Below are 24,782 nucleotides of genomic sequence, written 5' to 3'. Positions count from 1 at the left end.
CCTGCTTCTCCCTCTGCCTATGTCTCTGCCTCTCTCTCTATATATGTCTATCATAAATAAATAAAAGTAAATGTTTAAAAAAATAGCCAGACACAAAAGACAAATATATTTTCTACTTATATAAGGTATCTAGAATTGGCAAATACATAGAAAGTAGAATAGAGGTTTCCAGGCACTGGGGAGAGGGAAGGGAGAGTGAATTATTAATAGGTACAGAATTTTATGGGAGATGATAAAAAGTTTTTTTTTTTAAGGTATTTATTTATTTATTTATGATAGTCACAGAGAGAGAGAGAGAGAGGCAGAGACACAGGCAGAGGGAGAAGCAGGCCCCATGCACTGGGAGCCCGATGTGGGATTCGATCCCGGGTCTCCAGGATCGCGCCCTGGGCCAAAGGCAGGCGCCAAACCGCTGCGCCATCCAGGGATCCCGATAAAAAGGTTTTAATATAGAAAGTGGTGATAGTTACACACATTCTGAATGCGTTTAATGCCACTGAATTGTATACCTACAAGTGGTTAAAATGATTAATACTGTGATATGTATATTTTACTTATATGTATATCTTTATATGCGCATAAGTACTATGTTATGTACACTTTTCCACAACTAAAATTTTAGAATTCATGGTCAACCTCCTCCCATTTCCCCACCATAGAAAGATGAATATGTATTAGCCAGGTAAAGAGGGAGTGGAAGCATTCATGGAGGGAACTGCCTAAACTCAGTGACTCAGTGCCACTAAGTGGCAGAGGTAAGATCTGAACCTTGTGACCATCCCCTATCCTCAGGCAACGGAGATCTGCTGCCTCTGCTGGTACAAAGTGACCATGTGGATGCCCCATATGTGCAGCAGCAGCCCAGGACTGGCCACTATCTCCTTGGACACCTGCAGATGATGGACTGTGCCTCTGGCCCACAGAAAAACACCCCTGGGCTCACCTTGGTGGCTGGAGAAGCTGTAAGTTCTTTGGTGAGCTCTTCTAGGGCCTTCTGGTTTCGGCCACAAAGCACCAGCTTAGCACCCGCAGTATAGAAGACTCTGGCACATTCTATAGAAAAGAGAAAAAAATCTTGACAGCTGAAGAAATTCAATGCCTTTCTTCCCCAGTGCAGGTCAGACCAAATTCATTTGATGTTTCAGAGTATGAATTTGTTTCTTTGTGCACTGTGCACGTGTGTATTTGCCCTTGCTGTGGACCAGGTGTGGAGCTAGGAGACAAGCCTCCAGTGATAAATGAGCCCTGTTGTTGCCCTAGGAGAGTCCACATCAGTGGTATGGCAGACGCCAAGGCAAGAGTAAGTCTGGGACTGCTGGACAGGTTTATTAGGTACCACACTCAGCTTTTCCACAATGATCTTTAGCTCTGAACAATGCTGGGAGCATTACCCCCTTTTTCACAGCTGAGGAAGTCAGAAAGGTCAAGCTATGTGCTCAATGATCGGGCAGCACCGGCTACTGTGAGGCTGGGGTCTGCCGAGGCCTGCGTTCTGGCACAATACAGGCTGTTTGCCAAGGTGCTGCGATGCAACAGGTACAGATCTACAAGGGTAGGTGAGTGCTTACATGGTCTGTACAAGCACAGGGGACACAGGGCTCTGTTGAGAAGGGATCGGGGCCCCAAGGAGCTGTTTCTCTGGAAAGGGCTCAAGGCTAAGGGAGGGGAGTTTACAAAATGCCTGAGGGGCCATGGACAGATACATCTGGGACACAAAGTGGAGAGTCTCATAGCCTTGCTAGGCTGGGAAATGACAAGCAAGTTTGAAGAGTTGAAGCGTACGGAGTGCCCACAATGGTGAAAGATCAGGGGTTTTTTTGTTTTTGTTTTTTATTTTTTTATTTTTTGAAAGATCAGTTTAAAAGGCTGGGGATGGTTGAGAAGGAAGGGGACTGGTGGAGATCAGGCTCTAGTGAACCCACTCCAACTAAAGGGCATCAACTGGAGACCAGGGTACCTCTACTACTCAGTGTTCTTTTGGTGGCAATAAAAGAGACACAATTCACACTGGGGCAAAAAAAAAAAAAAGAAAAAAAGAAAAAAAGGAGAGATTTATCAGGAGGATGCCAGAATTAAAAGAGCTAAGTGGCTAAGACTTGGAGGGACAGGCATGGTGGCTGCCCAGGGCCGCTGGCAGCAGGAACCAGGGTCTCAGTGCTGGCATTGCCTTTTCTCCACTTCATCTCCCTGACCTGGCTTCCCCCAAGATGAGAACAGGGCTGCAGGCAGCTCTGAGTCACATCAACACAGCTCCCCTGCCAGACAGGAGAGGGGTCGCTTAGGCAAGCTCTGCTGCCAAAATCCCAGGGTGTGACTGTGACCTGCCATTGTGGGGTGGCATCTCGAGGACTAGCCCAGCAAGGGTCACAGGCAAATCCCATGAGGCCCAGGGGAAAGGCAAGGAGGGGAGACCTCCAGAACTGGGACTTAACCTGTGGGGGAGAGGGTGGAGGAGGATCTCTTGCTTCTTGCTTGCTCTGAGCCCAGACATGGCCTAACTAAATGTTCACTGTCCTGAAAACATACAGCTTGTGAAAAGCAGTGCAGCCCAGTGGTCAAGGGAATGGACTCAAGCTAGACCTCCTACACCCAATGTCGACCTCGGTCACTTCCTGGTTCTATGATCTTGGGTAAGTTATAACCTCTGTGCTTCTCATTTTCCTCTTTTATAGAATACAGGTAGAAATAGCACTGGGACTGAATGAGTAAAAGTAGATATAATTCAGTAGAGAAAAAGCACTATAGAAAAAAGCACCATAGAAGTGTTCATTGTTTTCATATTTCTAAGCTGCCTTTTTAAAATGCTCTAAAAACTGTTGGAGAAAACTGAAACCCAAGGGTTGAAAGAGGCACTGCCTGTCCACACCTGAGGGTTGGTCTCCCTCAAACACCCACAGGCAGATTTGCAGAGACCCCTTGGCCCCTAGCCAACCAAACAGCCAGTACTCCACCCGCTGTATCCTGGACTGAATCTTACAGGCTCAAGCAGTCATGTGTGGTCTAGTACCCAGGCTCAGAGAAAGGACAGGCCTGCCCTGGGAGCCGTGCAGCAAGTGGTTGAGGGATTAAGCCTATCACTTCCTGGCTGGGAGGGGAGGACACTGTAGGGTCCAGTCAGGATGTGCTGGCCTGACAGCCTTTCCCCCACAAAAGTGCCAAAAGCTAGAAGGGTTCAAAACAGGAGGGGAAAATAAACTCCAGCATCCTTCAGGAAAGCAGAGAAAAAGTTCTTTGATGTCTGCCCTGTCTCATGGTGCGAAGCCCTCTCTGTGCCCTCTACAGCTCCTCCTTTAGCTCCTCTTACAGCTTTCACTTAGCATTCCCAGACCAGCACCTCCTGGCATGTATCCAGATGGAGTTTTCTGGAAGGGCTAAGGAGACTAAATCAAGACATTTTCAGGTGTCCTGTATCACCTTCTTTGAAGATTTGGTTGGTGTGTTCAGTGGCTCATCCTGACACAGAGCACAAACCCAGACAGAGCTGTAGCCCCTGCTCTGCTTGTCCCTGGATGGTCCAGTAGAGGTCCCAGCCCCTCCCCAGTCTGCCTTGCTGTACTTCCTCAGCAGAGCAGCTCATGCCTTACAGGGATGGGGGTGGTGCCTGCACTCAAAGCCAGACACCGGCATTCCTGAGGCTACAACTGCTCATGTGGTTTACTAAATCATTCCCAAAGAGGAGGAATCTCGGGCACTGTTGGCCTCCTCAACCCATTTCATCCTGACCTGATACAATGGACATTTTGTGAGGTGTCACCAGAGTGCAGAGACGCAAAACCCAAGGTGGGGAGAGGCACACTAGCCTCTAAACGGCTTCTGGAAAATGGTCACGTACATTCTGCTTAAGCTTTACTTCCTAGCACAGCCAAAAAAGGGAGGAAATTGAAGTCTGTGTAGGGAGTGACAGAAATGAAAACAACAGATTGCAAGGATTCCATTTTCATTTCTTGAAAAAGCTGACACAGGGAGGCAAGGGTCAAGGGAAAAAGGAAAACAGTCCCAAAGTACCATTTATCTAGCTAGGGCTGCCAGACGATTCTCCAGGGCTGCCGGCATCCTGGCTTGTTAAATCAAGAGAGTTATTCACGCCCTCAGGGCTTATGCTGGCTAAAGCGGGTATCCAGAACATTCTGTTCCTTTAGTCAATGGTCTTACTGTTTTACAAGGATAAGCCCATGTAGCTTAAATATACAAAATAAGAGACAAAACAGGAGAAATACAGAAAGCTATCTGAAGACTTATCACATAATCCAGGCTTTCACAGCCGCTGACATGGCAGGCAGAGCAGAGCCTGGGCAACTCACACTCTACTGCGAAAGCTGAGGTGCAACAGCGCCTCCTCAGCAGTCACCCACAGAGGCATTTGCACTTGAGACAGCTAGTTAAGAATCTGTTCCTATTATATCTGGCCAAAGGGGAAAGAGATCCATGGACTCTTGTCTCAGATGTTAAACGGGGAGCATATAAGCAGAATGATTTGGAATCAGGAAATGGCGGATGTAATATATGACATAAATACACACACACACACACACACACACACACAGGTTTTGTTTTTCTTTCAATTGTATTTTCTATTCCCCGCACAATCTTGGTTTCCAGAAGAGGAAATGTAGAATGACAAGGACAGTGTCTTTCTCCAATATTCACGTATTGAAGCCCCTGCAAGTCACCATCTCAGCCAGCTCTCAAATACTCTTCAAGGACTTTAAAAAAAAAAAGCTTCTCTGTGAGATCAAGAGAAGTGGCTGCTGACTACCCTATATATAGTAGCTGAGTAAGGTCAGAGGACTGACCATGGCAAAGCTGGAGGCAGCTGTCCCCATGCAGGTCTGGGTATCGAATGACAGGCCCAGGGTTCACCCCCGGAGACCTCACCTAACACATCAGAGTGGCGTATAAATGAATCTGTGCTACCTAAAGCCTCCCCAGTCTTCCCTTAGCCAACTGCAAGCAGACAAGGCCCCGTCTGTTCTTTAAGACCTTGTGACACCCAAGTGCTTTCCAGCCCTGCATGACTGTGTTGCTCCCTGCTCTGGGCTTGTCTGCTATGCCCTCCTTGCTGGACCATGCTTCTCCTTTCCCTGACCATCTCCCCCAGGGGAGATAATACTGAGTCCTGCAGTCAGATGTGGGGCTTGAATCTAGAAGTCCTAGGGCACATCTGCATCATAGCTGTGAGAGTTCAGTGAGATAAAGTGTAAGCCCCCTACTGGGCCTGGATGGAACACCCATTACTGAAATGTCTATATACTGACATAAGTCCTTGCCACTCCCCCTCAGATGTGAACTCCCTAAGGGAAGGGACCCTGTCTTTCCTTTGTGTGTCCCAGCATTTGGCCCAGAGCCTCACAAATGGCCCAGATGCTCAATCAGCGTTGGCTGTGGTACTACCAACCACAAGATGCAGCAGGGATGGGTTTACTGCAATTCTGGGTGCCTCTCAGCTTTCTTCCATGGCACCAAGAGCCAGTGTGGATGGAAGACCAGTCCTGGTGTGGTGTGGGATGGGAGCAGATGCTGAGGAGGAGGAAGCTCCATTTGACGTGCCTGCATCGGCCCCTGGTACTCTGCCAAAGTCAGCGTACATGTGTGGAAGGGAAATGACAGCAGCTCTACAAACTCATCTGGATGAGGTCAGGGGTGGTGACTGACTCTGGGCCTGTATTCCGGCCTACAACCCCAGGACCAAGAGGCTTGACATGTTCACTAAAACAGAGAGAACTAGTGATGCCTGGGTGGCTCAGCGGTTGAGCATCTGCCTTTGGCTCAGGGTCTGATTCTGGAGTCCCAGGATCAAGTTCTGCATCAGGCTCCCTGAATGAAGCCTGCTTCTCCCTCTGCCTGTGTCTCTGCCTTTCTCTCTCTGTGTCTCTTGTGAATAAATATATATATAAACTTAAAAAAAAAATAAAACAGAACTAAATTGAAGAAGTGAGGTAAGGAACAGCTGAAATGTCACTTACTCTGTTTCCGACCTTGCCAAGGCCACACTCAAGGTATAGCTGAAGGCACAGCCCCAGTGAGAGGAAGGTGAGGGGGAGGGAACGCCAAGGCCATGGACTGGGGATGCTGACTGAATCCAGGAAAAAGCATGCTTTGGCCCCTCAGCGGTAAAACTGTTTTTTAAATTAGTGGCCATATTTGATAATTGGGAGCCTTCACATAAAAACCCCTATTTCGTCATCAAGACAGTGTGGTACTGGCACAAAAACAGACACACAGATCAATGGAACAGAATAGAGAATCCAGAAGTGGACCCTCAACTTTATGGTCAACAATATTCGACAAAGGAGGAAAGACTATCCACTGGAAAAAAGACAGTCTCTGCAATAAATGGTTGCTGGGAAAATTGGACATCCACATGCAGAAGAATGAAACTAGACCATTCTCTTACACCAGACACAAAGATAAACTCAAAATGGATGAAAGATCTTAATGTGAGACAAGATTCCATCAAAATCCTAGAGGAGAACACAGGCAACACCCTTTTTGAACTTGGCCACAGCAACTTCTTGCAAGATACATCCATGAAGGCAAGAGAAACAAAAGCAAAAATGAACTATTCGGACTTCATCAAGATAAGAAGCTTTTGCACAGCCAAAGAAACAGTCAACCAAACTAAAAGACAACCTACAGAATGGGAGAAGGTATCTGCAAATGACCTATCAGATAAAGGGCTAGTATCCAAGATCTATAAAGAACTTATTAAACTCAACAGCAAAGAAACAAACAATCCACTCATGAAATGGGCAAAAGACATGAACAGAAATCTCACAGAGGAAGACATAGACATGGCCAACAAGCACATGAGAAAATGCTCTGCATCACTTGCCATCAGGGAGATACAAATCAAAACCACAATGAGATACCACCTCACACCAGTAAGAATGGGGAAAATTAACAAGGCAGGAAATAACAAATGTTGGAGAGGATGTGGGAAAGGGGAACCCTCTTGCACTGTTGGTGGGAATGGGAACTGGTGCAGCCACTCTGGAAAACTGTGTGGACTTTCCTCAAAGAGTTAAAAAGAGATCTGCCCTACGACCCAGCAATTGCACTGCTGGGGATTTACCCCAAAGATACAGATGCAGCGAAATGCCGGGACACCTGCACCCCGATGTTTATAGCAGCAATGTCCACAATAGCCAAACTGTGGAAGGAGCCTTGGTGTCCATCGAAAGATGAATGGATAAAGAAGATGTGGTCTATGTATACAATGGAATATTACTCAGCCATTAGAAACGACAAATACCCACCATTTGCTTCGATGTGGATGGAACTGGAGAGTATTATGCTGAGTGAAATAAGTCAATTGGAGAAGGACAAACATTATATGGTCTCATTCATTTGGGGAATATAAAAAATAGTCAAAGGGAATAAAGGGAAAAGGAGAAAAAATGAGTGGGAAATATCAGAAAGGGAGACAGAACATGAGAGACTCCTAACTCTGGGAAACGAACAAGGGGTGGTAGAAAGGGAGGTGGGCAGGGGGTGGGGGTGACTGAATGACGGGCACTGAGGGGGGCACTTGATGAGATGAGCACTGGGTGTTATTCTATATGTTGGCAAATTGAACACCAATAAAAAATAAAAATAAAAATAAAAACTATTTCCACAACTAGGTGGAGTGGAATAAGGTAGCCCCCTTTGATGAAACACTTGAGTCTTCAGTTTGCCACAGTCCTCCTCAGGGCTTTTGCTTCCCAATACTGATGCTGAAAGTCAGGGGCCATTTCTCATTGCACTTAAGCTCTCGCCTTTTCCACGTGGACCAGAGGCAATAACATACTCTTGTTCCAAGTTACTTAGCCTGTTGCACTTATTTGCACACGTGCAGCGGAGCTGCTCCTGGTGCCTGGGCTCAGTTCCCTGCCCCCTGGCAGCACTGCCCCCAGGACCTACCTCGCCCCAGGCCTGAGGTAGCACCCGTAATGACCACCACAGCGTTCCGGAGGTAGGCCCTCATGCGGATCCATTGCAGCAGCTTGAAGAGGCTAAAGATTCCCACACAGCCAAATAGCAGGGGCAGGATAGCCGTAGAGGTAATAAAGTCCATGATCCTCACCTTCAGCAGACTCTTCCTGAAAGAACCCAAATCAAATAATTTTGTGACAAAACAGAAAAACTCCAGGGACTTGCCAGCCCTCCTCCCCCTAGACTAATAATACAGAGCCCAGAACTCTCTTGTGTGGACTTTAGCTCTTAGCCCAGAACTATCTTTTTAGGCCTGTTTTCTATGCCAATGGCTCAGCACCATTGCTTTCCCTCACTTTGACTGACATGAGCAAACAGCAAAGCCACAGGCCTTGAGATGCCTCTCAGAGGCACCCAGCGACCCCAGAGCAAACAGAGAGTCATTCAGTGAGGGACCCAGTTACCTATGAGTGTGACAGGAGGCTCGGGTATAACCACACTCACCTGATTCTCCTTCAGAAACCTATTTAGGGAGACCTAAGTACATCCATTATCATTTTCAACCCCATTTGTGAAACTAGAAAACATTTTTTAAAAAAGGATAAAGAAAATCATGCCAATCCTTCTGCTCTTCCCTAAGCAGATGGAGGTTTCTGGGTGGGGCGTGCCCTGGATGGTCTCTGTGATGGCCTGTAAATGTCCTCCTGGCCATAGGCCTCACAGTCACCCAACGGGAATTCAGTGCAGAGGGGAGTTGCCCTTTGCCAAGCGTAGGCGCAGACTCAGGCTGTGAAGCGGGATGCCCTGCCATGCACTGTGGCATATTCTCACTTAGCATTCGCCACGGAGCCATGATCAACCAGATGAAGTCAGAAGTCTACAGGAGCCGTCTATGTGACAGTGGCAGTCAATTCTTAGGATCCATTCCTTCCACGACTGCCCCAAATTCCCTTACTCTCCCAAGCCTCCTGATTCCTTGTCACTCACCCATGCCCCCATTGAACAAGGCAAGCAAAGAGAGGAGGGAGACGAAGGATTAAAAGAAGGTCAAGGATGAACCAGTGAGGAGCAACACCATGTCTGTCACTTTGAAAAAAAAATGCCCTGTAAGGCTATTTGACAAGTGGGCTGAGTCTATTACACAAAAGGCCCTACACCCACAGTCCTCCTCCAGGACTGAGACATCATGAGCATAGTAATCTTGTTCAGGAAGGAAGAGGCTGGAAACCAAAAGCAGAGCTCCTATGAACCAGCCTAAAGCTTTCAACGCTTCATCAGATTAGGAGTAACTATGTCAAACCCTTGCTCATCTGCTGAATGTACCATGTCCTCAACTTCATATATTAAAAAAAATATTTCTGCTTCCATTCCAAGACAACATCAACTCTGTGGGTACCACAAAGCCAGAAACCCACTGAACCCCAACACAGATCCACTTACGTGCTGAGCTGCTTTGGTCTTGAACCTTAGAATCAGGGTGAGCTGTACCGATCTAAGTTAAACTGCTTAAGTACAAAAGGGTTCTGCTCAGATTTGAACTGCTAACTCAACTATTTATTTATTTCATCTACCTTTCTAAATATATCCAATTTCTTGGTCACCATAAAAAATTAACATTCTTAGACCAACGTGTAAAAATGAGTTTCCCATCAATCTCCACTTAATCCACTTCTGAAAAATCCCCAACAACTGTCTGCTAAGTGGTTACATTTCTCTCTCACCCTACATTGTGCCAAGCCTATACTCAGATGAACTGGCAATTAAAGTGGCTTCTAAAGTGCCAAGCTCTTTACCTGGGTACTATTGGCACCACCCCCTGCCCACAAATGGAAGCTAAGGCCAACTGTTCTAGCCTACAGGAAGGGCCGAGTCCCAGGGGAAACATTAGAACTCAAGGACACCTGGGAAGTACTCAGAACTGTGTAGAACAGGTACCAGTACCTCTGCAGTTCTGTGGGTCTGCAGGTACTGCCTTGAGGCCTTCGTAGGACCCAGCCTCTGAAGACTGCAGGGTATAGGAGTATTTCCCAGGGGTGGGAGGGTGAATTCTGGGGGACAGGAATGATTGCTATTTTGTTAGTATAGCTTTAGCAGAAAACTACAGCAATTGATAGAAAACACAGGTAAGGCCCCAAGGTAATTATAGCTCAGAACTTTCATATAATGAACTTGGGGGGTTCAATCCAGTAGGATGGCTGTCTAGGAAGAGCTTTAGCCCACTGCAATCCCAGATCTTATACCAGGCAGGTCCCAACATGGACCACCCTGCTTGGCACAGAATCACATGGGGCCCGGCCACTGCCCAGGATGACCAAGATGGTGAGGAAAGGACTCATGAAGGCACAACAGGCCTCAGTCCCTGGGTGGAGGTGCAGAGCTCCATTAGCTGGGTGGAAACAGCTCCACACACTCCTCCACAGGCCCCCAGAGACCAGAGCTTTGTGGAACCTGCCTGTTTCAGACCTTCAATCTGGAATTGAATTCTGAGCCAGAATTCCACTGAAGGCTACAGGGGTGTCATGTACCAATATGCAGCCTATTGCCCCCCCCCAAAATTCAGAGGTTGCAGAGACAACGAGGAAAACACTAACTGTAGCCAAGTGACAACAGTGGAGGAGTTAAGGATGAGCCCTTGAACCAGCCTGGCTAGGTTCACATCCTGGCTCAGCCACTAACTTACCAGCCTGGGTAAGGGACCTCCCCACACTGGGCCTTAGTGTCCTCATCTGTAAAATGAGGGCATGTGAGTACCCACCTCACATGTCTGTTATGAGGTCAGATGAATTAATACATGGAAATGTGTGCACAGTCCCTAGAAAAGTGTAAGCACTCAGTAAATGTAGTTGCCATTGGCATCATCATGACCCAGAGAAAAAGTTCCTGGCCCAAGAATTAATTTCCCAACAGTTAGATTTCTAAGGTTGTCTGAAAAATTCCCTGGTTTATGAAAACTGGTTTCTTCCAAATGAAGCATAATCACTAAACATAGTTTGCTGGTGTTTAATTTTTATACCTTCATAAACCATTTGGTTGAATTACATTAACAAATAGGAAAAAAAGAAACCCCAACTTTGTCAGAAGAAGTCAGAATCTCATATGCCACAATGTATATCAGAAAATGTGGCCACCAGAACAGTCATCGAAGCAAACACAACAAGGAGAGAGTAGACAAGTGCCCAAAGTCCCTGCTCCCCTTTTTTCACACCCAGTGAGGAGCAGGATGAAAACAAACCCACCTAGCGGATCCCCCACCCCCACCCCCTGGGGAAGACAATGACAGCTCCCAACAAACTGCATTTTCATGCACCTATTTCCAACACAAGCCAGCAATCTAGGACACGAAGAAAAGAGAGAGATCTACACACCGTCTCGTATACTTCTGGGATTCCTTGCGCACCTGACACAACAGCGCATGCCAGCCTTGGTCTCCTGGCCCTGGGGACCACTTTGCCTGAGGCAAATATGGCACCAGGTTAATGGGATCCATCCTCGGCCCCGTGGGCCGGCTTTCTGTGGGGAGAGCGCACATCTGCATTCAGTCTGGCAAGTTGTTAACAGAATCAGAATGCAAAGTAAATTAGAAATCAGCACCAACTGTGCCCAGGTAACTCAGGATGATGATGGTGGGAAAAGACATTCCAGAGCAAGTCATTTATTTGAGAGTATTATGCTCAGTTTCAGGGTAGGTATTCAGGTCACTTTCCTGACCAGGTGAAACTGGTCATATTGACAATCCCAATTTTCTGGGAGTTTCTCAAAATTCCTAAAGACTTTCCCCTTTTAATCCACTCTACAGTGCACATGGCCATACAGATGGGGTCCTGGGCTGCTGGGCCTCCCCTGTTTCTGAATGCTAGTGGGGCCAGCCCCTCTGTGTCTCAGCTTCAGCAGCGGGATGGCCAAGCCAAATATGAAGGTAACGTAGCCCTATCGTCTTGCTGTGGTATCTGGGGGTATTCTCCAAGCAAATAGACAGGTTCAAAGTGGAAGAAAGGAATTGTGTCCTGACTGGCCACATTTCCAGATTAGAAAATAAATCTCCTATGTAAAAGAAGATCAAAGGGGGTCTGTTTTCTTGAAAATGGAATATAAGAAGGACTTTACAATGTTTACAAATTTTGCATTTTATGTTGAAATGCTTAACTGCTAGTTTCAGATAGAACTGGGAAGGCAAGATTGATGGTATAAAAAGGCAGGGAGAAAAAAAATTTAGCTCATGATTTCTCTCATTTGGAGATCACTCATACATAGAAGGGACAGCCCAGCATCACTGTGAGCTACAGCAGAAAGTAGGACAAGTGACAAAGAGAGTGTGAGATCAGAAAAGGAAGAAGGTGAGAGAACCCCCCTCAAATAGAAGCCACAGATCACACGGGGTCTAGAAGTACAAGTGCACTGCCTAACAGAAAAGTGTGCACTCACAGTTGTGTCTACTCTCGTAACTGACAGGGAAGTGACCTGAAGCATGACCTTACACTAATAAGCCACATCAACTGGCATGAAGAAGTTAGAGTTCAGGCATTCACACACGAAGCTTGTCTGCTTGTATTTTCATATACCACAGACTATGGAGCTCTAGACCTAAGTTAAAAGAGGGTAAAGGGTAGAAAAATCCCTTCCTGGGTGAGTGTTACTTCAGTCTGGACAGCCAGAAAATTCATGGGTTCTCACTGTGATTTTGAAATTCAGCTGTTCCCTATTCCACTGAGAGGTTCTTTAAAAAGGCTTTTGGAACCTCAAACTGGAAATAAGACTATCTCCAAGAAATCAACTCTGAGCAGAAATGTCACTTCAATGTTATTCCATTCCTCATCCTTTAGCTAAAATTCTACATTGCATTTCACAGATGGAATCTGTTCCTAAGATTCCTTTCTTCTCTCAACCAATTACAAAAAATAAAGTAAATGGAACCATCAATAAAAAAAAAGGTTGTTAGGAATCTACTCAGAACCACAGAAATTAAACCATTAACAGCCACACCCTAAAATCACCAGAGGGTATCTGAAAGCCCTTCACAGTTAAAGAATAAAAGTGATTTCAGGTCTGAAAGGAGCATTAGTCACGAAATAATTTGTCATGTTATGTACAAGAAAATCAGGCTAAAGGGCAGAGTAGAGTTCCAACTGGAAGGCAGGTTGCTGAAATCATACAGCAAGGAGTGGCTGAGTATCACCAAAAGCAGTTAGGATCCCGTTCCCACAAACCTATGCCTGTTCTTGTATTTCAACTGATGACCAGCTCTATTTAATAGACCAGCTGGTCTATTAAAGGTGACATAAGCTATGGGTCACGCTTATGACCCATATCTGAAAATACATATCTATTTTCAGAAAGTAAAAGCAGAGTAAAGCTGCTCTTTTTTGGTCTCAGGCGTAGGAGAAGCAGCAGCTAAGGCCGTCTTTGACTGGAAAGAAAGAACAATATCCTACCTCAGATGACAGCTACTTTGCCAGTGGTGGGTCCTGGTGCCAGCGTCTTCTCTGGGCTCTTGACCGGGGCAGTGTGACTACAACTAGAGGCCAGAGGACACCTACAGGTCAGCAAGCCCTCCCTGGACTGCTGGAACAAGCCACCGACAAGTGGCTTCGAGGGTGTATTTCAGGATGCCTGCCTTAGGGCCCCCAGTTGAAAGGAGTGCAGGCTGGCATTAGGAAAGCTAAAACCCAAAAGCAGTCCTGAAACTGTTTCAGATGGAGCTCCTGAGGGCCCACTCCAGGGAAGAGCAACTACACTGAAGCAAGCCCTGCTCTCCAGTGAAACGCTGAGCACACGCTGCAGAGCAGCCCCAGCCAGGGAGGGCGGGAAGAGAGATGCCAGCACAGCTCCAGACCCTGCCGTGCAGGCTCCCCACACAGGAGCCGGGCACCAGAGTCTAGTCGTTTATTGTGGGCCAAAGGCTTAGCTCTGCTTTTAAAGACAGCACTCATGATGTCTACGTAGCACCTTGCCACAAAAGAAACAATTCTAGTTTCTAATGTGCTTTATAGAATGAATTAAGTCTTACTGGAAGATGCAGGGGTGATCTCACCCTCTTTCCTAGGAAACACACAAGTAACTCTGACAGAAATCAAACAGCACACTCACTGTGATGGTGAAGCAGAAAAAACACTACATTGGCACTTGGGGAGCTGGGTTAGAGTCCACTATATCATGTACTTGCTGTATGGTATGGGAAAATTTACTTATGATCTGCAAATATGTGCCCTGATTTCAAAATGTGGATGATTATTCCAATGAAAAGACACAAAGGAAGCACCTCATACATGCTGACATCCTGAACAAACATGCTACTGATTCCTAAACTCACGGAGGAAAGGCAGTTCCGAGAGGATCTGGGAAAGGAACGAAGCATGGCAGCCAAGTGGGTGGCATTAAGGGCAATTCATGTTTAAGCATGTTTGGTAAAAAGACCAAATGTATTACTTTATATTCACACTTCATATATCAAGTGCCATCTGCTACCAGACTTGGCTAAAACTGGGATGTAAGGCAATGAATGAAGTAGACATGGTTTCTGACCTTGTGGAGCTGACAGCCTACATGGGGAGACTTACAATGAACAAACACAAAAATTAAATGATTAGAATTGTGATAATGAAAGAAACAATCATGGTAAAACCACATAGAGGTGGCCCAAGGGACAAGCTGTTCCTCAAGCTTTAATCCAAAGTCAAAACAATTCAAACCACTATGCTGGCCACACAACACACAACCTGGCCCAGGGCAGCTACTAGTTTCTGACTCCTGAGTTTTAGATTATTACCTTAAGGTCTTACATATAATAATGAATATGACAGACGAGGTACCCATGTAAATGTAAAGTCAAGAATCCAGTATGTTTATGATTTTTTAAAAGATGTATTTATTTTATTTTTAGAGAGAGAGTGAGAAGGACAGAGGAAGAGGGAGAGAGAATTCTAAATGGACTTCGGAGCCCGTCAAGGGGCTGGATCTCACGACCCTGAGTTGAAACCAAGGGTGGGACACTTAACTGACTGGCGCCCCAGGAATCCAGCGTTTTTAAAAGAAGCTGGTAAGACCCAAACCAGAGTATCTAATAGTAACTGTGTATGGGTATCAGCTCCAAGAATAAGCCGAAAACATAGTAAACAATATTTGTACTCAAACGTGGGTACAATCATGTACTATATCTCCTATAGTATAAATTCATTCCACAAACATTTACTGAGCACCTACTGTGTGTCAATTTTTCCAGTTTCTGTGGTATAGTGAACGAACAGTAAGTAAACTGCTGTGTTCATGGAGATGACATATCAATGGGAGAGACAAACAATAAAAAGGATAAGCAAATAAAATGTACATTAAAAGGGCTCTAGGACAATGGTGGAATAGGAGGAACCAGGAATCTATCTCCTCGCCTACTCAGTAACTGCATTGGCAGAATCTGTCCCCTAGAACTATGTATTTTAGAACTGGGCAGTCTATTAAAGGCTTGCAAATTCCCAGAAGGCTTGGCTGGGGAGTTGTGGTTAATTTCTGTCAATTTCGGCTGTAAGCACAGTAGCAGCAACACAATCTCCACCCTAGGGGAATGCAGCCATGCACCAGATCCTGGAGCAATTTACATATAGCTTGCTAGAATGAGGGTGGGCAAAAAAGGCCCGCCCCTCTGATTATCAGGGATTTGTGCCTGACTGCTTTATAGCTGCTTCTGATCACAGAGGTGGGCAGCCAGTGTGGCTGCAGCTCCCTCCATTGTAGCAAGCCTCTCCACCTCTGGATGAGGTGGCTACCAGGGTGTTTATAGGGCTAGCAACATTTTATCCTCCCTTCATTGTCCTCTTTTTCTCCTTTTGGAAGCCAGTAATTAGAGTAAGACATTCAAAAGCAATTGAATACCTGGGGAAAATTAGAAAGTGACTAAATATCCAGGAAAAGGCGCATGCTCAGAAAAGACCTGAGAAAACCTTAAGTTCAAAGATCGTGCTGATCCTCAGCACAAAGTCAGCCTATAAAAATAAAAACTTGAATTAATTAATTAACAAAAGACAGCAAACACTAGGGAACAGAGAAAATCTGATTTCAGAGTTACCATATTATTAGATTAAAATGTCCAGTTTTCAACAAAAAAAAGTCAAACAGCATACAAAGAAATAGGAAACTGTCTCATTCAAAGGAAAAAAATAAACAACAGAAACTATCCCTGCAAAAGAACTATAAATTTACCTGAAGAAGATATTAAAACAATCATCTAAAGCTGCTCAAAAAACTAAAGATGTAGAGAAAGTCAAGCAAATAATGTGTAAAAATAATGGAAATACCAATAATAAGACAAAATCTAAAAAAAAAAAAAAAAAGGAAAAGGAAATACTGGAGTTGAAAAGAATAACAGAAATGAAAAAGTCACTAGAGCCATTCAAAGGGAATTTAAGCAGGCAGAAGACAGAATCAGTGAACTTGAAGATAGGGCAATGGAAAGTACTGAATCTAAGAAACGGGGAAAAAGACTGAATAAAAGTGAACAGAACGTAAGGGACCCATGAGACACATCAAGCCGACCAGCATATACACTGCAGAAGCTTCAAAAACAGAAGAGAGAAAGGGGCAGAGAGAATACTTGAAGTAGTGGCTGAAAACTTCCCAACTCTGCTGAAAGACATGAATATAAACACCCAAAAAACTCAATGAACTCCAGGTAACATGAACTCAAAGAGACCCATATGAAGACATATTATCATCAAACTATCTAAAGGCAAAGACAGAGAACCCTGAAAGTTGGAAAAGTGACTTGTCACACACAAGAGCTCCTCAATAAAATTATCGACACATTTCTCATCACAAACTTTAGAGAATATAACACACACACACACACACAAAAGAGAATACAACGCAGTGGGCAATATATTCAAAGTGCTAAAAAAACAAAACAAAACAAAAACAAAAACAAAAAAAAAAACCACCAAAAAGCTGTCAACCAAAAATCTTGTATCTGGCAAAGCTGTCCTTCAAAAGTGAGGGAAAAATTAAGACATTCCAGATAAACAAAAGCTGAGATAGTTTATCATTACATTTACTCTGCAAAAAATGTCACAGGCGTCCTCAAGGTGAAATGAAAAGACACTACACAGTACCTCAAAGCCATGTGGAGAAATAAAGATTTTAATAAAGATAAATACATGCAAATTGTTATAACAACAGTTTGTAAAACCACTTTCTGTTTTCTACATGATTTAAAAGGCTAATACATCTTTAAAAAATAATTTTTAGTTTAAAAGCTAATATTATTTTAACTTTGGTCTGTAACTCCAAATCTTGTTTCCTACATAATTTAGGAGACTAATGCATTTAAAATTAGTATTAGTTTAGTCTTTGGGGCATGCAATGTATAAAGATGTAATTTTGCAACATCAACAACCAAAGGGATGGGGACAGAGTTGTAAAGTAGAATTTTTGTCTGTTATTGAAGTTAAACTGGTATAAAGTCAAATTACAATGTTATAATATTAGGATGTTAAACATAATCCCAATTGTAACCATAAAGAAAATAACTATACAACGTACACAAAAGGAAATGAAAAGAGAATCAAACATTTCACTACAAAAAAAAAAAAATCAACTAATGTAAAAGACAGTAAAAAAAGAAATGGGGGGGGACAGAGAACAAATAGCACAACTGCAGAAGTAAGTCCTTTCTTACCTGTAATTACTTTAAATGTAAATGGATTAAACTCTCCAAAGAACAGAATTTGGCAGAATAGATAAAAATCACATGATTCAACTATATGCTGCCTACAAGAGACTCACTTGAGATCTAAAGACACAAACGGGTTGAAAGTGAAAGGATGGAAAAAGATACCCCACGCAAACAGCAAAAGAGAACAGGGTGGCTACATTAATATCAGATAAAATGGACTTTAAATCTGCTTTTGGTTTTTTAAAGATTTTATTTATTTATTTATTTATTTATTTATTTATTTATTTATTTATTTATTTGACAGAGAGAGAGGAAGAGTGTATGCACAAGTAGGGGGAGTGGCAGGCAGAGGGAGAGGGAGAAGCAGATCCCTGGGATGATCACCTAAACCAAAGGCAAAATGCTTAACTGACTGAGCCATCCAAGTGCCCCACAAAATGGCCTTTAAGCATATGAAGTAAAAACTGACAGAATTGAAGGCAAAACAGTGCTGTAAGAGTAGTTGGAGACATCAGTATCCCACTCATAATAATGGAAAGAATAACCAAAAATAAGGAAATAAAGGACTTAGCACAATAAACTAACTAGGTCTAACAGACATATAAAACATTATCCAAAAACAACAGCATACACATTGTTCTCAAGTACACATGGGACAATTTCCAAGATATACATACATTAGGCCACAAATTTCCAAATTAGTCTCAATATTTATTTTTTTTCTTTTTTTTTTTCTATTTTTTTTAATTTTCAATAAAGGCAGTGTTTGCTCTTCCAACAGTGTAACACCATCCAAGGCAACATACTAGCCTGGATAGCTGACAACCGCTGGGTTAGTTTCAATATTTAAAAGACAGATATCATATAAACTATCTTCTATAATCACAACAGGATAAAGCTGAAAATCAGTAACAAGAGATATTAGAAAATACTTAGTGATAAATAAAAACAAAAACATAATATATTAAACTAAAATATACAACAAAAAAGAGTGGTAAGGGGGAAATTCATAACTATAAATATGCACATTATAAAACAAGAAAGACCTCAATGACCTAACTCTACAATTTAAAAATACTAGAAAAAGAACAACTAAAGTCAAAGCCAGCAGAAGAAAGGAAATAATAAAGATTAAAGCAGAGGTAAATGAAACAGAATATAGAGAAATCTTTGAAACCAAAAGTTGATGCTTTGAAAAGATCAACAAAATTGACAAACCTTTACCTAGATGTACTAAAAAGAGAGAAAGAAAAGGCTCAACTTACTAAGATCAGAGAAGAAAGTGATGACATTACTACTGATTCCACAGAAATAAAAGATTACAAGAGAGCACTATGAACATTATACACCAACAAATGGATAACCTAGATGAAATGAACATATCCTAGAAACATAAAACCTACCAAAACTCAATCACTAAGAAATAGAACATCCGAATAGACCAATAACTACTAAAGAGACTGAATAATAAAAAATGTCAAGAAAGAAAAGTCCTGGGGGTGCCTGGGTGGCTTAGCACATGATCTCAGGGTCATGAGATTAAGCCCATGTCAAACTCTGTGCTGAGTGTGGAGCCTGATTAAGATTCTCTCTCTCACTCTGACCCTCCATGCCACTTGCAAGTACACTCTCTCTTTCTCTCTCTCTCTAAAAAAGGAAAAAAAAGTCTCAGGTCCAATGGCTTTACTGGTGCATTCTACCAAACATTTAAAGAACTAACACTAGTCCTTAAACTTTTCCAAAAAATTGTAAAGAACACTTCCTAACTTATTCAATGAGATCAGCACTGCCCTGATACCAAGGGGGGAAAAAAAAACACCATGAAGAAAAAAAAAAACAACAAAAACAAATACAGACCAACATTCCTTTTGAAAAGTGATGTAAAAATCCCCCCCCCAAATATTAACAAATTCAACTCAGCAGCATATTAAAAAAATTATACACCATGACCAAATGGGATATGTCCCTGAAATCCAAAAATAGTTCAACAAATGAAAATTGATCATTGTAATATGCCACATCAGCTAGAGGAATAAAACCATGTAACCATCTCAACTGATGTGGAAAAAGCACTTGACAAAATTTAACACCCTTTCATGATAAACACACCTAACAAAATAGTAATAGAAGGAAACTGCCTCAAATTAATAAAAACTACATATGAAAAACCCACAGCGAACCTCATACTCAACTGTAAAAGACTGAAAACTTTTCTTCTAAGACCAAGAACAAAAAAATAAAATAAAATAAAATAAAATAAGACCAAGAACAAAGCATGGATGTCAACTTCCCCACACAGTATTGGAATGAGGCAAGAAATAAAAGGCATCTAAATTGGAAAGGAGGAGGTAAAATTATCCATTTGCAGATGGTATGATCTTATACATAGGAAACCCGAAAGACTACACAAAAATGTGTGAGGATAAATAAATATAGCAAAGTAGCAAAATACAAAGTCCACACATACAAATCAGTTGGTATTTCTACATGCAAACAATGACCAACTGAGAAGGAAATTACAAAAACAATTCTATTTAAGATACAGCTGAAAAAATTAAATACTTAATAATTTTTTTAAAGATTTTATTTATTTATTCATGAGAGACACAGAGAGAGAGGCACAGACACAGGCAGAGGGAGAAGCAGGCTCCATGCAGGGAGCCCGATGTGGGACTCGATCCTGGAACTCCAGGATCATGCCCTAAGCCTAAGGCAGACGCCCAACTGCTGAGCCACCCAGGCATCCCTAAATACTTAATAACTTAACCAAGAAGGTAAAGACTTGTAAAATGAAAACTACCAAATATTCCTAAAAGAAATTCAACAAGACATAAATAAATGGAATATATCCCATATTCATGGAACAGAACACTTAATATTATTAAAATATCAACACTACCCAAAGTGCTCTATAGATTCAATGCAATTCCTATCAAAATCCCAGAGATATTTTACAGAAATAAAAGAATTCTTCCTTAAAATTAATACGGAATCTCAAATGTCTCCAAATAGCCAAAACAATCTTGAGAAAGAACAAAGCTGGACGACTTCTATTTCCCAATTTCAAAACTTACTACAAAGCTACAGTAACCAAAACTGTGTGGTTTGGGCATAAAGATAGACATATAGACCAGTGGAATACAACAGCAAGTCCAGAAATAAACCCTTCCACATATGGTCAAATGATCTCTGACAAGGGTACCAAGATCATTCAGTGGGGGAAGGGATGGTCCTTTCAACAGACAGTGCTGGCAAAACTGGATATCCACAATGCAAAAGAGCAAAGTTGGACCCTTCCCTTATACAAAAGTTAACTCAAAATGAAACAAGAACCTAAATGTAAAGACCTAAAACAATAAAACTCTTTGAAGAAAACATAGGGCAAAAGCTTCACAACGTTGGATTTGGCAATGATTTTTAGGATCAACTCCAAAGGCAAAAGCAACAAAAGAAAAACTAGATAAACTGAACTTCGTGAAAATTTTAAACTTTTTCTCATTAAAAGACACTATCCACAGAATAAAAAGGCAACCTACAGGAGAAACTATTTTCAAACTATATATCTAATAAGGGATCAATATCCAGATTATAGAGAACTCATACAATGCAAAACAAATCAAAACAAAAACAAACAACCCTATTCAAAAATGTCCAAAGACTTGAATAGACATTTCTCAACAGGAGATATACAAATGGCCAATAAAGTACATGAAAAGATGCTCAATATCACTACCTAATGCAAATGAAAACTATGAGATACTACTTCATATCCATTAGGATGACTACTACAAAAAAACAGAAAATAACAACTGTTGGGGAGGATGTAGAGAAGTTGAAACCCTTGAGGACTGTGGGTGGGAATGTTAAATGGTAGAGATGCTGATAAAACAGTATAAAGTTTTCTCAAAAAATTAGAAGCAGAATTATCATATGATTCCAGTGATTCCACTTGTGGATATATACTCCAAAAAATTGAAAACAGGCCCACAAAGAGAGATGTGTGCACCCATGTTCATCAAAGCATTATTCACCATAGATAAAACATGGAAGCAACCAAAGTGTCCATCAACCAATGAACAGATAAAATATAGTATATATACAATGGAATATTATTCAGCCTTTAAAACGAAGGAAATTCTGCAATATGCTACAACATGGATGAACCTTGCACACATTATGGTAAGTGAAATAAGCCAGTTACCAAAGGACAATCACTTTATAATTCCACTTATATGAGATACTTGGAGCAGTCAAAAACTTAAAGCCAAAAAGTAGAATGGCAGTTGCTAGAGGCTGGGGTGGGAGCAGGAAAGGATGGGAGTTACGTTTTAATGGGTACAGAGTTTCAGTTTTGCAAGATAGAGTTTTGGAGATAGGCAGTAGTGATGGTGGGTGGCACAACAATACGAATGTATCTAATACTGCTAAGCTGTACACTTAAAAAGTAGAGAGCTTAGCTGTCTCAGTCTGTGGAGTGTGCGACTGTTGATCTCAAGGGTTTTGAGTTCCAGCCCCATGTTGGGTGTTGAGATCACTTAAAAATAAAATCCTTTAAAAAAAGATGGTAAACTTTATTATGTGTATTTTATCACAATAAAAAAAGAAAAATAAGTATGTCATTCACAAATAATTAAACACTAAATGTTGCCCAACTTCAAGTAGGCTCATGGTTGAAATCAGATTATCTTAAATTCTAACAAATGACTCGGTTTCCTCATGGATTTAGATAAATCATCTGCCCCTGTCTACTATCTCTCTTAGACAATTTGCCTTACAATAATTCATTTAGGATGATGCTTCCTCTGAATTCCAAGTTATTTTTAGAATTGAAAAACATTATTGTGAAATTTAACTAGGAAATGCCCTTTATTCTGAAGCAGTTTTTACAATGCTTATTATACTTAAAACTTGTAGTGCCCTGACTTTTATGCCAGAAAACATAAAGGAAGAAATTTCACAAACTGAAAGGGCAAAAGGAGAAGGAAAGCATAATAACCTGAGAGGGGTTTTCCATAGCCAACTTCTAAGCTTTCATTTAAAAATAGCCTAGCGAGTGCCCTATCACTTTATTTTCAGTGTCCTAGCAAATTGCTCCGTGAGCATAGCTATGTCTCCTCAGGACAGACCCATGGCAGGAAGCCAATCAAACTATTTCAACCTCAGATTTCCCACTTTTCTCCAAGCATATTTTTCCCCTTATTTCTCTCTGAGACTTTTCAGTCTTCAAAAATATATATTTGGCAAATTTCAGAGTCTTTATGAAAAGAAAAAACAGGGACCCCTGGGTGGCTCAGTGGTTGGGCATCTGCCTTTGGTTCAGGGCATGATCCTGGGGTCCCAGGATGGAGTCCCATATCAGGCTCCCTGCACGGAGCTTGCTTTTCCCTCTCCCTATGTCTCTGCCTCTCTGTCTCTCATGAATAAGTAAATAAAATCTTTAAAATAAAATCAAAGTAAAAATTAAAAGAAAAACACTTCCAATTGAAATAATCTTTTATACATACACTGTATTTGTTGTTGGTGTCTAACAGTATAAGGGCTATCTTTTAAACTGCATTTAAATATACAGCATCACATAATGAAACTTTTTTTTCTGGTAATATAAGAGTTATTAAAGCTTAGCCACAGAATGAGGTGAAAGCAAACCAACTTTAAAGCCAATTTTAGGAGTCAAGAAATGAAAGATTTAAGTTTCTTTCCTTCCATAGCAAAATGCTGATGGTTGTTGAGGTTGTATACAGGGTATATGGGGACTCACTGTACTATTCTAGTTTTGTGTATCTTTGAGCATTTCCTTAATTTCCACTTCATGCTCAACTTTGCTAAAGTGAAGTTGGAAAAGTGAACAATTAGCTATACTGAAAGTATTACTTTGTAAAATAAGATTAGCTAATACCACCAACTAGAACACCAAAAGGGACAAACTGACTAATGTTAAGTTATAGTGGCATCTATGGGGGGCAGCACGGTGGGTGGGGTTTTGATTTGGACCTTTCCTGGGCCTTGAGACCAGGTGACTGACTACAGAGTAAATCACCAGACTTCCAGGCTTCCCTTGCTGATGATTTTCCAAATCAGCTGGTTCTAAACCACATTACTCATCCTCATCTAATCATGACCTACATAAGAAGCACCTCTTAAAATCCAGATCCAGGGCCCCACCCACTACAGACCTTTGAAATCAGTAATAACAGAAAAGGTAAGACCTGGGAATCTGGACTTTTGATGCCCTCCTCTGATAATTTTTAACAGATACCAAAGTTAAAAGCCCCTGAAAATCTCTTTAATTGTCTACAAAGACAGATGTGCCACTCTGGGGGTCATAAGGGCTATCTGCCAACCTCCATTCACAAGGTCAGGGGTAACTGCTTCTTTTCTAGATTTCATCAACAGGAAGGCTGACAAGGCCCTCCACCGCTACCTCTACCACAAAGACCAGCCCCGCCACCCCCAACTGCCCAGAAACCACCAATCTCATAATTTTTATCCCTGTTTACATCAGTCACCACAGGAAGTTTGGGCCTCCTGAGACATCCTTGGACTCCCAAACCACTCTGTGCACTCCCTTTTCTGACCCCACTTCCCAGCCTTCCTCATATTAACCTGGTAGTACTCTTGGTCAGTCAACAGCAAAATCACTTGCATCTTCAACCCTTGCATTCTCTACTCTGAACAGCCCCTTCACTGTCCTGTTCCAATGATGTCTGGCTCATCCTGAGGACAGATACCCCACAAACCTCTGCCAGTGGCGGCTGTTTCCCCCTCATACCCTCACAAACTGGCTCAAATTCCTCACTATTCCTCCCTTTCTCCCTAAAACTGCCCAGCTTTGACTCTTCCTTGTCAGACTATGTCGCTCACTGCCCCCCTCCTTATAATCACCTACTTTCCTCTTGGTCACCACCACCTCCCAAGTCCCCCAGCATTAGTTAAAAAGATGTTTAGCTACTCACTGTCATTCCTCCCAACACATTTCCTGTCATCATAATTCTTAGAGATTTTATATATACATGGGTTCTCCTACCTCTGCCTTAGTTCTGTGACCTGTCCTCCATTATTTTGTCCTCCACCCTACTTCAGCCACTCCCATAGTCAAACAGCAGCCCTTTATAATCTTTGAATTCCACATTAGGCTCCCCCTGGGAGCCTGCTTCTCCTTCTGCCTATGTCTCTGCCTCTCTCTCTCTGTCTCTCAGGAATAAATAAATAAAAT

At 42.3% G+C, this 24,782-nt stretch overlaps 1 protein-coding gene across 4 annotated transcripts in view; it reads right to left on the bottom strand.

Annotated features, from left to right (window-relative positions):
• The window catches only part of DHRS7B (dehydrogenase/reductase 7B), a 63,393-nt gene that overhangs the window by 16,363 nt on the left and 22,248 nt on the right, over positions 1 to 24,782 (bottom strand). For 3 of the 4 annotated variants that reach the window (XM_025428096.3, XM_025428099.3, XM_025428097.3), the window contains 2 exons: positions 7,903 to 8,081; positions 944 to 1,053 (listed from right to left, as the gene is read on the bottom strand). In XM_025428096.3, coding sequence (XP_025283881.1) covers positions 944 to 1,053; positions 7,903 to 8,081 — 289 coding nt within the window. Of the gene's footprint in view, positions 1 to 943; positions 1,054 to 7,902; positions 8,082 to 13,343; positions 13,667 to 24,782 lie in introns of those variants that run through there. The other variant, XM_025428098.3, reaches the window with a different exon arrangement.

Source organism: Canis lupus, chromosome 5, assembly GCF_003254725.2.
Source record: "Canis lupus dingo isolate Sandy chromosome 5, ASM325472v2, whole genome shotgun sequence".
Taxonomy (NCBI): Eukaryota; Metazoa; Chordata; class Mammalia; order Carnivora; family Canidae; genus Canis; species Canis lupus.
This window is presented reverse-complemented; position numbering and strand designations above follow the sequence as displayed.